Source organism: Hippichthys cyanospilos, chromosome 1, assembly GCF_059441005.1.
Source record: "Hippichthys cyanospilos isolate Australia breed blue-spotted pipefish chromosome 1, RoL_Hcya_1.0, whole genome shotgun sequence".
In the NCBI taxonomy this organism is placed as follows: Eukaryota; Metazoa; Chordata; class Actinopteri; order Syngnathiformes; family Syngnathidae; genus Hippichthys; species Hippichthys cyanospilos.
This window is the reverse complement of record NC_142369.1, coordinates 29,212,473-29,227,334: the sequence shown is the minus strand read 5'-3', so window position 1 is coordinate 29,227,334 and position 14,862 is coordinate 29,212,473. Positions and strand designations below refer to the sequence as shown.

At 36.5% G+C, this 14,862-nt stretch overlaps 1 protein-coding gene across 3 annotated transcripts in view; it reads right to left on the bottom strand.

Moving 5' to 3' along the window:
• ncor2 (nuclear receptor corepressor 2) overlaps window positions 1-14,862 on the bottom strand; it is a 93,006-nt gene that overhangs the window by 58,014 nt on the left and 20,130 nt on the right. For all 3 annotated transcript variants that reach the window (XM_088402758.1, XM_088402681.1, XM_088402839.1), the window contains exons 2-3: window positions 9,191-9,392; window positions 8,518-8,633 (exon numbers count right to left, since the gene is read on the bottom strand). In XM_088402758.1, coding sequence (XP_088258884.1) covers window positions 8,518-8,633; window positions 9,191-9,295 — 221 coding nt within the window. In that variant the 5' untranslated portion in view covers window positions 9,296-9,392. The remainder of the gene's footprint in view (window positions 1-8,517; window positions 8,634-9,190; window positions 9,393-14,862) is intronic.

Sequence of the window (14,862 nt, the reverse complement as noted above, 5' to 3'; positions counted from 1 at the left end):
AAATGTAACTTAAAAAAAAAAAAGACCACACCTTCAATAAAGTCAACTTAGTCAAATTGGTCAAACTTAGTCAAAGTGTTTACTGTCATGTGCACAGAGTAGAAACAAGTTTCTCCGTACAATGAAATTCTTACTTTGTCGCAAATGTCGTAAAAATAACCACCAAGACCAAAAAGAAAAAAAGAAAAAACAAGGTACAAACAGCACAGAAGTAACAGAGCAGGAGTATGAACACTGAGTAGGTTATGTACAGATACCTATTTTTACAAGATATCTATGATAATAAGCAAGTGTGCATGGTAGATATGAGATTTGTCCAAGTTGAGTTTTTTTCCCTTCATTTTCAACTCCCATATAAGGGGGTCGACTTATAACCACATAACTCACATCAGACCACATTTTTCCACATTATCTGTGGTTGAATAACATTAATTCCAATGTGAAATAAATAATGTTATGTCATTTACAAGAATTACAATGATTATATAGGTGTATACAGAGGTGGACACTTCATCAGCATTGACGGACTGTCAATCATTCCGTCACCGAGTGGGTGACGATGGATCGACAGGAATGCCCCAAAAAAACGTCGAATTAAAAATGGCGAACATACAATTTTCTTACGTTCATTGTTCCGCCAAACCCTTTTTTGCTTACTTAATTATAATCCATGTCTTGTATGATTATCCGTTATGTTTCTGCATTTTTACAGTACAAACTGTAATCAACCTCCAGTCGATGAGACAAAAGTCAGTTTACAGCAGCACCAAGAAGTGGAGAAAAATGTTCAGTTGAGTGAATCAAACGGGTTGGTTCAATTGCTGAACATTCACAGCTATAACAGGGTTGACTTTACCAGAGATGTATTTGTAGTTGCTCCCTTTTTTGCTTCTGGTTGCAAAAACCAAAACTCATACTGTACATTGCACTGAACAAAAGCTAAAAGTAATGTTTAAAATTAAGAGATTTGTTTTTGTTGTTGTTATTTTGCTTTTTAATATGTTTTACATGAAGAAATATCTTGCTAATAGAGGATTCTGGGATGCGTTTGTACTGCCGATGGTCACTCTTTCAAGCAAACATTGGCCTGCACTCAATTTGCCTTCCTCTGATTGGCTCTTGGCCAGCATAGAATTCTTTAAATTCCTGAATTAAAGACTTTTTGTGTAGTAAATTCAACCTCAGCAATACCTTGTTTCACTTGTAGTGTATGTGACAGCTGAAATTTAAAAAGGAAACCATTTTCTAAAGCTCTAGGGCAGGAACTTAGAATGAGAACTTGAACTGACATTCGTTGAATATCATGTTGCGTAATAATGCCATCCAGTGGGCATGAGTGGTTATTGCGATCTCATCCTCTGCGTTACTCTCATATGTGGGATAATAAATGGCTTAGTTGTCGTGTTAATCCTATATTACTGTATTTTAATTGCAGTGTAACGGAAGAACCACAGACATGGTATTATTTGTAAGTGTAAGTACAATAAAAGACAAAACATATAGAATGTGCGCAGATAGATGTAGACCAGCGCCTAACAAACAATGGACTACAAAAAAATTCAATATATTGTGCATGTATATGTATTTTTTAATATTACTGTGGATGGTAAAGGTTTGTTATTGTAAGAAATGTCGTATTATATATTTTGTTTAAAAATGAAACTGTTTACATAATCTAGAAAAATGGCTATCTACAAAAAAATAAAATGATATATTTTAGAGCTGTAATTTCAATACCATTTTCCCATGCCTTGTCATAACTAAAGTTTGCAGCCAGCACTTGACACTAGTGTTAAATACAGCAGAATAAAAAGTAAATGATTACAACTGCATTTGTTAAAGAAGATAAATTACTGAATTGTTGTTCATTCTTTTTATCCGCTGCCATAATAATACAATTGTCTTAATGAGAGAAAAGAAAAAAAGGGGTTATTTTTCTCAGAAAATTTTAGTTGAGATTAAAAAGATTTTAATTAGATGAATCAATTACTCAATAAATCATTCTTGCATTTTTTTTTTAATTTCTTGACCGCACTACTTTCTAACAGATTATTTGACTTTGAAGAGTTTAGTGGTGATGCAGTTTTTGTTTATGTATACCATGCTACATTTATTTTAAATGTTTAAATAATATCTGATGTTTTTTTTTACTGAGTTTGCAAGATAATTTAGTTTGGAAATGCTCTTTTGGATGCTATTTTCCAAGTCTTTTGTTGGTCTTTAGTTCTGGGAATAAAAGGCAGTCTTACTGCTGAAATGAGTGAGCTGTCATTGGAATTGGGGCTGGATTGTACAGCCATGGCTGATCGGTGTGTATGCATCACACCAATCACAAAATGGTCAGGTAGTCCAATTGTCAGTTTGTAATCCACGTCACAACAACGCCGTTGGCTTTTGTTGACCTATACCAATCAAAGATGATCGCAGGCAGACAAAAAACTGCAAAGATGTCAAAAAGATAGATGATATAGGTAGAAATAAATGGATTTTGACGGCATGGGACCTTCATATAAGCTGAATTAAAACCCTAGTAACATTTCTTGAGATTGCATAGTCTTCATTATAGCTAGTAAACTAACATTAACAGTTACAAATTAAACTAACAGTGACAGTCCATAAACAACTCAAGTATGGACATGGGTGATTCAAGGATTTGACTAATGTCGTTCGGCAACATTTTTATTATGCCAAGTGATCTTGTGATGAGTGCAGTCATTTTGCAGATGGACCGTAAAACAGAAGTGTGTCACCTAAACGATGCCCCAGTGCAAACACTCCCCTCACAAAACAGTCCATGAGGGTGTATTGCCCCATACAATACACCAAATCAAGCACCATTCGGTTCCTACAATACAGTTAAAAAAATAAATAAAAACAACAGATAAGCTGCACTGGACTATAAGCCGCAAGGGCTCAAATCATGAGGGAAAAGTTGTGGTTAATAGTCCGAAAAATACGGTAATTGGCATTCTCCAAGCAGGCTCGGGATCTTCCAAGATATGCAAAAAACACACATACATATTAATACTTAACTATAAAATATTCATCCATAAAATTGTATTCATATTTTTCACTTGAATAAAACATTAATTTACTATACATTTTGTGTTGGCAAAAAAATAAATAAAAATAGTGTGATGTGTTTATGCTCACTCCATAAAAACAATTACAGTCCCAGCAAGAGAGCAACATCTCATTAACGCTGAGTAGAGCTGAGGCAGACCAGTTACACAATATAGGGATGAATATCCGATTATCAAGGAATCAGGGGCTAGTCCTAAAGATTGCATAACAGAAGGTAAGAACCATGGGTTAGGTCAAGAAAAGTCAGGACTACTGGTAAGTGGAGAATTGACAAGAAACTAAAACAACAATATAACCATATACCTGTATATCAAAATTGGTCAGAGACCAACATATCAGCATATTTGGCCACTATTTGATTTCCAAGATGAAGACATGCAACACTGAACTTTTATCTTCATAAGCTTGATGTTCTTTGCCATTTACAGTGAGTTTATGTTCCCCGTAGTTTGCGGAATCTGCATTTAAATTACCGTATTTCTCTAATTATAGGACACACCCGTGTAAAGGACGCGCCCTTAATTTCCGGGTCAAATTCTGGTATTTTCTATGTAACCATGTATTAGGGCTGCTCGTTTATGGCCAAAGCTATAATCACGATTGTTTTGGTCAATCTTGAAATCACGATTATTAATCACGATTATTGATCATGTTTGGTCAATTTTGTCTATTTATTGCCTTTTTTTTAAACAAGCAGTATATAAACAAGGCTTCAAGGTTTGATACTTACGAATAATAATAAGCTAAAATAAATAAAGTAAATAATGAACTTACTTGCTGAGTGCAAACCAATGAAAAAAAATAACATAAGCCCATGTGTAACCAAGCACATTGTTCACTCTTAAACAAATTTTAATCAATTAGTAGTAAAAATGTCATATTCGGTCGTTTCAAACTAAATTTATTCCAATAAGGATTTGTTTACCTGGGTGACATGACGAGCTTGTTATTACTAGCAATCTTGGGACCCATGGCTAACCAATTCAAGTTTCAATTAAGCACTAAAATGCACAATAAATAGGATACTCAGACGAGTTCAAATCTTTAGCATGTCGCCATCTTGAAACCGTGACACTGACCAATAGCAGACCAGCATCTTAGTGACGCCTTGACGCAGACCAATATCAGATCAGTATTAGGGAGTCGTGACGCCGACCTATAGCAGACCAGCATTGTAGTGCCGTAAGCAGTGACACGTCATTATTGAGAATAGATTTTGTTGTTTTTGATGTCGTAAGGTGAAAAAAATGTAATAAAAAGGTGGAAGTCCACGTTATAAAGTGAAAAAAAGTATGGCAGGGACGCCGTAAACCGGGGGTCCACTGTATTAGGGTGATGATGTAAAGATGTAGACATCATTCGCTTAATTTTCATCTCTGATAGAGATGAGCAGGTGCACCAACAATGGTGTACTGTAATTACAACTTTTAAAACTGTCCAAGAGCAGGAGGAAAATCATTTTAATAAAGACTTCCAATCCTTTTTCTATACAGTAGCCTACACTTTGTAAAAAAAAAAAAATCTATATCCTTTGATACAGATTTGTCTATAAAGGTAGAAATATACAATATACCTGAAAGTACATGAGTCTCTATGTGACTTGGTACCTGATGGGGACATATGAATGGCGTCGGGTAGAATCCTTCTATATCCAAAACAATCATTTGTGATGACACTCCAAAACTAGAGAGTTTGTTAAACCATTAGTAATCCATCATGAAAAAAAGAAAAGCTTTTTTGTCTGTTTTTTTAATTGGAATTCACCAAAATGATGGAGTTGAGGAGGTTTTGGCTGACACCAACTTTATAATATGCACCCTGTGGTACATATTGGGCGAAATAAAGTACAAATCAGAGGAGTCCCAACTTGTACCCTGTTTACAGGGTGCAACAAGTGTTCCCTTGAGGGTACAGCCGAAGTCACAAGCCGTTGGACCCTTAAAGATACAAATTTTGCACTTTTTTCTGACAGGGTTTAAACTGTACTTCAATTCTTACCAAAAGATTGTCTCAAATCTGGCCTGCAGTCAAATTCAAGAATGTCAGCAACAAAATGGAAGTGGCTTTTGAAGAGCAGAGGAATATGCAACCATAATTGATGGTCAAGGCCCACAGTGGTTTGTGTACATACCAAGAAGCATGGATCCTTTCTGTCTAGTTGGGTGCTGGTAGAGTGGTATAATCAAGGCTATTCACTGCAGAGATGACAGACTGCTACTGAAAATGTAAAAATTATGGAACTTGTGCAATGTGCAAGACTGGGCGCTAGGGATTGGACGAGATCTCGCAAGACAAGATCTCACAAGATTGAATGACATGAGATTTCATGCTCGGGCATGCCACAAGATGTATTTCCTTTTCACTTTTTTGGAGGGTACGGCTTATTGAGCCAGAAGTGCAAAGGAGGGCGACTAGGCTGATGGATGATGGATGGACACTCTTGTACAGTAGGTGGCGGTATGCACCTAACCGTTGTTTGCAATCCATTAATTGAAAAGAAGAAATCGCTCAATTGAGAACAAAAGAGAAATGATGCATGATGGTCCGATTACTTTTAAATAATCTGTGTGGCAACATTTTGGTTTTCCAATCGAGGAAAAGGATGGTAACACATTGATGAGAAAAAGACAGTTTGTAAACAAACAAAAAAAGAAATATGGCATACATTGAATATAACACGAACTGCATGCAAAGGCATTTGCAGTTTACTACCCAAACCTGAAGCTAGCCAGCTCTTCAAAAAAGCCTTCTAACATTCAAACAACAATAAGAAATGCTTTTGCATCGCCCCTGAACCCACCAAATGTGACAGCTACCAAAACAACCTGGGATAATGGTATGTACATCATGCTCACTGTGAAGCCATTTTTGACGATGGAAAGCAGTGGATTTCGGCGGCTAATTGACACTCTTGACGCACAACTGTTCCAACACTTTACAAGAAAACCATAGCGGATGTCATTGATGCCATGAAGTAACTGTGCCGACTGATTATTTTGGTTGCTTTCAAACGTGCATCTTTCCATCCCTGTGACATTAGTTGGTAGGGAGCATGTCACTATTTGCATTCATGTTTTTTTTTTAATGTGTGGCACTTTAAACATGATTTTTATTTTTCATGTTCAACTAGGAAAGAGTTCAGCTGCAACTTGAAGCAGCGAATGAAAAGAAAGTATTTTGTTCCGGAAGTATTTTGTTCATGTTCATCAATTCTGAGAGATCTCATAATAATAATAATAATAATAATAATAATAATAATAATAATAATAATAATAATAATAATAATAATCAAAATAATAATAATAATGTGTTATTGCAGCAGCATATGGAAAAACCTCAGATAGTTTATTGCAGCCTGCCCAATAAAAATATCATTTTGAAATTACTAAGTTTATTTTTTCAATATTTTATTTAATTAAAAAAAAAAATTCTCTTGTTCTCTTGTACTCAGTCTCATGGGATATCTTTGTCTTGTGGGATTTGTATCTCATCCCATACCTACTGGGCACACATTGAGAAAATAAATTAAGGATGTTTATCATAGCTTGTCTGACAAGAGCTAAAATAAATATATGAAGAAAAAGAAAGAAAGAAAGAAAGAAAGAAAGAAAGAAAGAAAGAAAGAAAGAAAGATATCAACATTTGTAGCTACAGTACATGGCCAGATGGTGAAACACCTCATACCACCACACCACCACCAGCCGCACTCATTCTTTTTCATCTTCATAGATGGCTGGCACTTACATAATCACATCAAGCCCAAGCCCACCCTCCCACTCTCTACGTCCCTATTTTCTTTCCTCCTCTCGTGAGCGTGCAGAATAATCTGATCCCTGGGGAGGATTTGTCTGGAGGATGAGAGAACGAGATACAGTGTGGGGGAGGAAAGAGGGCAAAACAACACAAACACCAACACCTAACAACCAGCTCCATTAGAGTCACTATCTTGGCTGTGATTATGGCAAGTATAGAGATTATGCGTGGTGATAAAACCCGTTGAAACAGATCAATGAACAAAACAGAGTGGAGATGAACCACACTCCACACGTCATAACTCCCCCAATATAGAACCCCCCCCCCAAAATAAAGGCCAAAAGTGTGGGTGCGTCCTATAAACGAAAACTTAGGGGCCATAAACCACATTTCTATATTGGGCGCATTCTTACAGTAATTAGGTAATGGGACGAGCTAGACTCAGTCAGTAGGCTGCGTCAGTTGCAGCTAACAACCTGCTCATGTTAGCCGAGGTTGTTACCCCATTATTTTTTATAAAAGAAGCCAACACACTGAACCAGCGGCCGAGTCCATCCTTGTTCACACACAGGAATGGTGCATTAGCGTTCAAGAAGAAAGGGTTTGTCGTAGCAGAGCAGGTAAGAGACTACGAGGCTGCCAAAAGATTTGGGCTAATGGGCTAACGGCCCTCGCATGCTGATCTAGAGTAGAGCCCGTAGCGGACCAAACAGGTTGAGATTTATTCTGTTTTGTAATAGTTTTTACATTATCAAAAAGCTGCTGGTGCGTCCTATCCACGGTCATATAGAAAATACCTAAATTTGACCCTAAAATTAGGGGAATTATGGTACATATATGGACAGGGATAATATCAGATTCAGATGGTCTGATAACCTTGAGCAAAAATATCACTGTATCGTGGTACTATTGAAATTAAAGCTCTAAAGTATACTATTTGGAAGTATTTACTGCTAAATTTATTTATTGCTAAATGTATCTATTGCTTCGACTGCAAAGCTTAGAAGAGATAGTAGAGCCTTGCAACATCCCCACTTCATGGGAATTGGGTTTGTATATATAAAATAATAATGGTTATTTTAAAGGTACAGTAAGAAAGAAAATCATCACAATTTAGTTTTTATTTACAAAATGTGTAACCATGTGATTTCCGACAGATTGTAAGAGAATGACAAAACTTTGTCTGATGTAAAACAACAGCGAGCATAGTGAAAAACAAATTATTAAAATGCGGTTTTCTGACTAGTGATTACAGAGAATTTGGAGCATTAACAACAGAAATTCAGCTTGCTTTTAGTTTGATCAAAGAATAACTGCGAAATGGCGACAAAGATCCAGGACATTGAGTAAGGCTATGGAATGATATGAAGAGTGCCACAAAAGTTCCAAAAACGATGTGATGAAGCGTATCTTTCAAATCCGAATTGACAATCTATAATCTTTGAAGAAATTCGCCCGGATATGGAAGTACTTTCCCAGGCTGATCAAGGATCGAGGAAACACAACAAGAAACATTCAAATTCAAATCATGCCCAAACTTAGATAATAAGTAATGTAATTTGAATATACAATGGCCACTGTACAGTCCGTAAGTAGATGAGTTGGAAATGGAATTACGTATTATGTCATTATCAAATGTCATATTGACTGATTAGTAGTATTTGAACCTGATAACCTTACCTCTCATTTCCAGGTTGGAACTCGGAAAGCAAGGAAGGCCGACGGCGATGAGGCTGAGCCAGGTGGGAGCTGTAGTCGCGAGCATGATGTGAGTGGTAGTCCATCATTCCAACTTCCTTTAGAAAGAAATGCAACAAATGTTTCATGAAAAACAAGAAATTTGATTTGTTCACAAAGTGGTTGCTGCAGACAGAAATAATTGCTTAACCAGCCCTTGTGACGAGTAAACACAATTTCAGATATTTGAAGACCAGGGTTAAGGATGAACTACAGGAGCAACCTTGTTGAAGAATAACCTTACCTAACCCCAACATAATAGTAGAAAGACGGAAACATGAGAACTTATTGTTCCTCTGATATCTAGGACATAATCTTTATAATTAGGGGCTGTGGACGGAAACGATCCGCTCTACAATGACAACATGAACTTCACACAACTAATGAGAAGACTGAGCTGTATCCACAACATTGTGAGAGGAACTGTTTCAGAAAAAAAAACACAAGTGAGAGTTGCTGGGGTCGTGCCCTCTCCAATGGACCGGAGTTACAAGATGTCCCTCACACATGCTAGTATCATAAGCACAATAATCCTGAGTCCCTGATTTGGGTTTAGTTTGAAAGGTTAAATATGGGAGTAGGTAACATGAAATGCATTGTGAGCTAGGCCTCTTACTGTGTGTGCCCGTTGGAGCTGCAATGGTAAGGTGGCAGGATTTGGCAGGTGCCGTGTGTCCATAGTCCTCCGGCCTGGTGGCACAGGCGGGGGATGAGAGGACATCCTGGCACAGCCTCTTCCTCTACAGACAGGAAGTAGGTGTGGTTTCAAAGCAGATGGGTTTTATGTGCATTATGGGTTGGTTCTCTCAGCCAGCACACTGCAGAGGGAGAAAAAAAGGCCAATTTAGATTCGCCACGAATAGAAATGTGATACATTTCAAATACAGTTGTTGTTTTTTAAAGCTACTAAGCATGAAAAAGAAAACGCTAAACAATTGCTAATGACAAATACCTCAACTAAAAATATATAAAAATGTGTGTAGCTCTAGCTTTAACTCAAAATTAGTGAAATTAATGCACTATGCTATGCTAGAATGCTTGAAGTAGCACAACACTTAAAATTCATTTTCCAGCATTCAACTAGGCAGTGTATATATAAAGTGCCAGTATCAATGATTCCCTGGAAAAAAAAAATTATATATATATATATATATATATATATATATATATATATATATATATATATATATATATATATATATATATATATATGTGTGTTCAAATAACAACACATCAAACTGATATACAAAATACTAGAATGAAACTCGTGATATGTAATATGTGAAATGTAATATCTTCATTTGGAAATGTATTTACATGGACAGATGAATTTGTGGTTTTTCGTACATTGCACAAACATAATAAAACAGATGCACCTGCTCCATTGTAGACCTCTGTTTTCTTTCTCAGAAGGACATATGGAATCTGACATAGTAAGGAGTGCAATCTAAATTATATATTATATAAATGTTATACATTTGGCGACAGAAATGAAGTACAGTCAAACTCCTCTACAACAAATCCTGCATGTGCAAAAAAATCCCCCAGTGTGGAAAAAAAAATAATGCATTTGCCTTTAATGCCTTTCCCTCTTTCTTACTTCCTCATAAGAAAACTCCCCAAGTTGCATAATATGATTTTTTTTTTTTTTTTTGCACTGAAATTCACAATGGCGAAAACAAGCCTGCAGGTAAAATCTAGCTTGGTTTATACTTAACGGGCCGGCATGCGTTTTGCAGCACTTTATACTCAGTCAGACAATACTGAGTCAGACAATATTCTCCCACTCTATAGGTGACAATAAATGGAGTCTACAGCATACAAACAACACTATAACAGAGGTAGAGAATCCTAGTAGATTCAAACTATCTAAATTCTTCCAAGCGTTTTTAAACAGACTCCTCATCTCTTCTCAACGTGGTGCTCACCAGGAGTTGTTTACAGTATTTAGATCACGGTATTCCTTTTCAGACGAATTGTAAAGGCGAACTTCCACATGTAATGGTTTGTCTGCCATGTTGTCCGATCGTAAAAAAATTCTGGAAGATATGCGTTGCAGAACCTCTGATTCGCATGGATTCTGCACGGAGGGGCGTGGTTGCCGAAATAACATCATTTTGACGTGTGCAGCCGCACAGAGCTTGAAGCAAGCCAACATTTGAAGACAGGATAAAAGTAATAAAAATGAAAGTTGGATGAAGCAAAGTGAAAGACATCATTCACGAAATTGATGTAAGTATGAAAATGAATGCTTATTGTAGATTTGGCAATTTCTTTCCTTTTTCTTTTTTTTTTAATGTTGAATGGTTTTGTTTTTAACTTCAGTCAGATTGTAGATTGCACAACACGTTTTTTTATGTTTTCATTCGAGACACATATTTGCTATAGTAAAAGGTCCCCTGTTGTTGAAAAATTTCTGTCTGCAAATAATATATATATATATATATATATATATATATATATATATATATATATATATATATATATATATATATATATATATATATATATATATATATATATATATATATATATATATATATATATATGCCATCATTGTTTTCTTTAGGGAATAATTAAACATGTATCTTAATTTTTCATGCAGTCCAAACAGTACAATTCAGATTTATTTAAATATGACCTTGGCCTTTTTCGTATGTGAATCTGCATCACATTTGTTTTTGTCATGTGAACAGGTACATAAAAACATCGGATGAAACAAAAAATCCTGCAATGTGATTTCAGACATAACCTTGACAGATCAATCCCCTTTATGGCTATGTTTAAATAAACAGCATGGAATTGTTGAGTCACTCTCGTTTACAGTTCTGTTCAACACTTTATCTGTTAAGATAAGATGGCAATGTTGTTCATTACATTAATGATATGAGTCGACAGAAGAAGAGCAATGGTGTGTTAATCTGAATGTTGCTGTCAATTCTGTGAATTGTGCATGCATCCGGGGGATCACTTGGTTTGTAGTAAACATTGTTCATGGTCTGAGAGTAAGAATTCATATAAATGAAGGACAGGTAGAGGTAGATGAAAAGAGCAGGGATCAACCGATTATTGGCCAGGCCGATTACTGGGGTCGATGTTCTGCACATTGGTATATAACAGCACCAGCCTTTTTTTATTAATCTCACGGCCGATAAATTCCATCATCATGCGTGTGTCTTCATGGAGCCTGGCTCCAAACTGTGCCAGCCATAGTAGCAACTGATTAGCCTTGCAAAACCCAGAGCCAATCAGTTGTGAAAGCCATATATAGCGTTTCAACAGTGTTCACACTGCAGCCAGATTGTGTGTCTTAGTTGTATCTGTGTTCAACGGGGAGGTAACATGTTTGGAAGTTGGAATGTACTGTAAGTTTAAAAAGTGTAAGAGACTCGACCGAACTTTGAACCATGAAAAGCACATCGCATTACCTTGTATATTAAAGGCGCAATAGACATAAAAGTTGCATTGCCTTGTCCTGAATCCCCGCTAGCCTACAAAGCTAAGGTGCTCTAGTAAAGAGTGGGGACCTGACTAGCATGCAGGTAAACACCCAGCTAGCTACTAATTCGCGATATAATCACCAGCATCTTCACTTTCACTGTTTTCACTGTTAAAAATATTGCTTGATACCTTCAAATCAATACCGGCTTTAAATTTCTATTATTGGTCTCCAGTTTTGGTACAGTGGATCCCGGGTTGAGGAATCCTTGGCTTACGTTTTTTTTACGTTACTAAGAGGACTACTACGTTTTTTCGTTCCCCCTTTACAGCATTTTTTTCCACTTTACGACACCAACAACAATTACAAAATTCAAACTTGGCAGTCGGTGTGGATGCAAATAACTGCGAGTCGCACAGTGCTATCAAAACATGCTGTTTTGATAACATTTTTGTTTGACAAATAGTTCTATCAAAATTTTTTTATAGAATGTTAATGACTTAAGCACTAATACCCAATAAAAAAATACTAATAATGAGAAGATGCAGAATTACTGGCTCTGCCACATTTTAAAATAATCTATCTTGAGGTGGTGGTCTCATGCAAATAAAACACTGCTTCCCCTCTCTATAGCAGAACCATGACTTTGGCTTTCAATATAATTACCAATAAGAACAGAGCTCATTTGTGAGTCCAGAGCGGAAAAAGTGAGTGCAAAAAAATGTGAGCATCAGGCGAAGACATCATTTTGCTTTTTAGCTTTTGTATTAAGCAGTTCAAGTCAAAAAATAAACTTGGCACGTCCCAAATCAACCCATGCTCAGTGTTGATTTCCTCACAATTAAATACTATTATTTACTATTTATGTCATATCAAGAATATATCAATCACTATTACTTATATCAATATTTATTTTAAGGAAGGAAATATTCAGAAAATAATTAAGAACAATAATTGAGAAGCACTGGCATATTCCAATATCCTGAAATAACATGGCTGTTGTGTTGCCATATTAAAAAGGCCACAAAAAAAACAAAAAAAAACAGGCTAAGGTGAACTAACAAGCATTTGCCGATTCCACGGACATTCTCCAAAGGAGGACAAAAACGTACGGCAGTGACGATGAATGCAGGGGACAAAAACGTGAATCAAGGAAGGGGACCAGCACAATGAAAGAGCTTTGACATAAACTCTGAAGCGAATAGAGCTTTCCAGACTAGAGGCTAAACACATGCACTGGCAGTGCTACAAACACCCACAGGCAAGCCGCTGGCTCACAGCCAACTGTGGGGATGAACTCGGTCACCTCACTCTCTCACTCAAGCACGCTTTTACTTAGCCACTCTATGGAGCTCTCCACAGAGTGGAGTAAGCTTTGGCCTTCAGTACTCAATACCTCAATGCAACCACCCCCACCTTCCCAATGAATTGTCAAATGGCTGAGGAAATACAAGCGGGAAGCGCAGCAGGAGCAGGGCCTCAATCTTGTTTTGGCTGTGTTCAAATAAGAATGTTGTTGTTTTGGCCTCTTTACGCTCCAAAATTTCTGAAAGGCTTAAAGTCTAAGGCAAAGTAAGTAAGTAGTAGTAAGGCAAAGGCAAAGTTTAAAAAAAAAAAAATTAATTAAAGCCTTGAGAGGTCGAATTCGGGATCAAAAGGTTTAACGATAAAACGTGATGAAAGTTTAAATAGTTGGTATTATCTCTTAGTATTAATTGTATTATTGTATTTTATTGTTTGTGTATCTGTTTAAACAGTCGGTGATCCTGCCTAGTATTAAATACATGATAATGTCTTATTATTTGTGTATCTGGTTTTATTTTACACATTGTTTCTATTTGAATGAGGTCAATGGCAAAATTCACAAAGTCTTTGATCTATTCATCAAGAAAAAATTTCTGAGGATGTCTGCTGGTATTTCTTTCTGTGCTTTTTACAGTATTTCTGAATCTGTTGTGACCTGTTATTGAAAAGCTAAATCAAAACTTTGTGCCTGTACGAACGACAATGAAAATAAGTACAGTCGATCCAGACTGTTAGTAGCTTAGATGAGAAAAAAAAAAGTGAAAAACACTCATCCAGCACGCAACTGTTGGAGCTACACAATATAAGGTCTAAAAAAAAACCCGTGTTACAGCCCTGGCTTACGTTTTTTTTTCATGTTGCGATGTGGAATAGTTTATTCTGAGTTTTTTCGTCCCCTCTTTACGGTATTTTCCCAGCTTTGCAACAAAACCAACTGTCATGACCCTAGGGGATTGGCTGTATTTGTGTTATTTTGCCTCCATCTGCTGGCATTTTTAGATAATTGCACTTATTTACTATTGCCGTCAAACTGCTTCCATGCAACGCGTCACTACAATGCTGGTCTGCTATTGGTCAGCGTCTCCTTGGTCAAATTGGTGGAATGGTAAAGCTTTGTTTGATTGTGAGTGGTTACAAAACCGTATTTACAGTGCATTTTACCGCTTAATTCAAGTTGAACGGGTTAGCCATAGGTCCCAAGATTGCTGGTGATGTTAAACAGAGAAGTAAGAAGATGATTTATATGGAAACGAAGCTGGAGATAATCAAGAAATACAAAGCTAGCCCAGCCTAGGCTACTCTTATTAGAGAATATGGGCATAACAAACGACACTCACAGGTTAATAAATCCTTTCTATGTTTTTATTTATGATGTTTTCTGATTGTATACATGTATGTTAAATATACGTAGCAACCCTATTTTTCATATGTATGTACAATGTTGATGTTTTTACCTCTAAACGCATTAGCTATTTAACGCAAGTTTGGATTGCCCATCATATGGTGAATTCGCCTTACGAGCCCAAGCGCCGAACGGATTAATC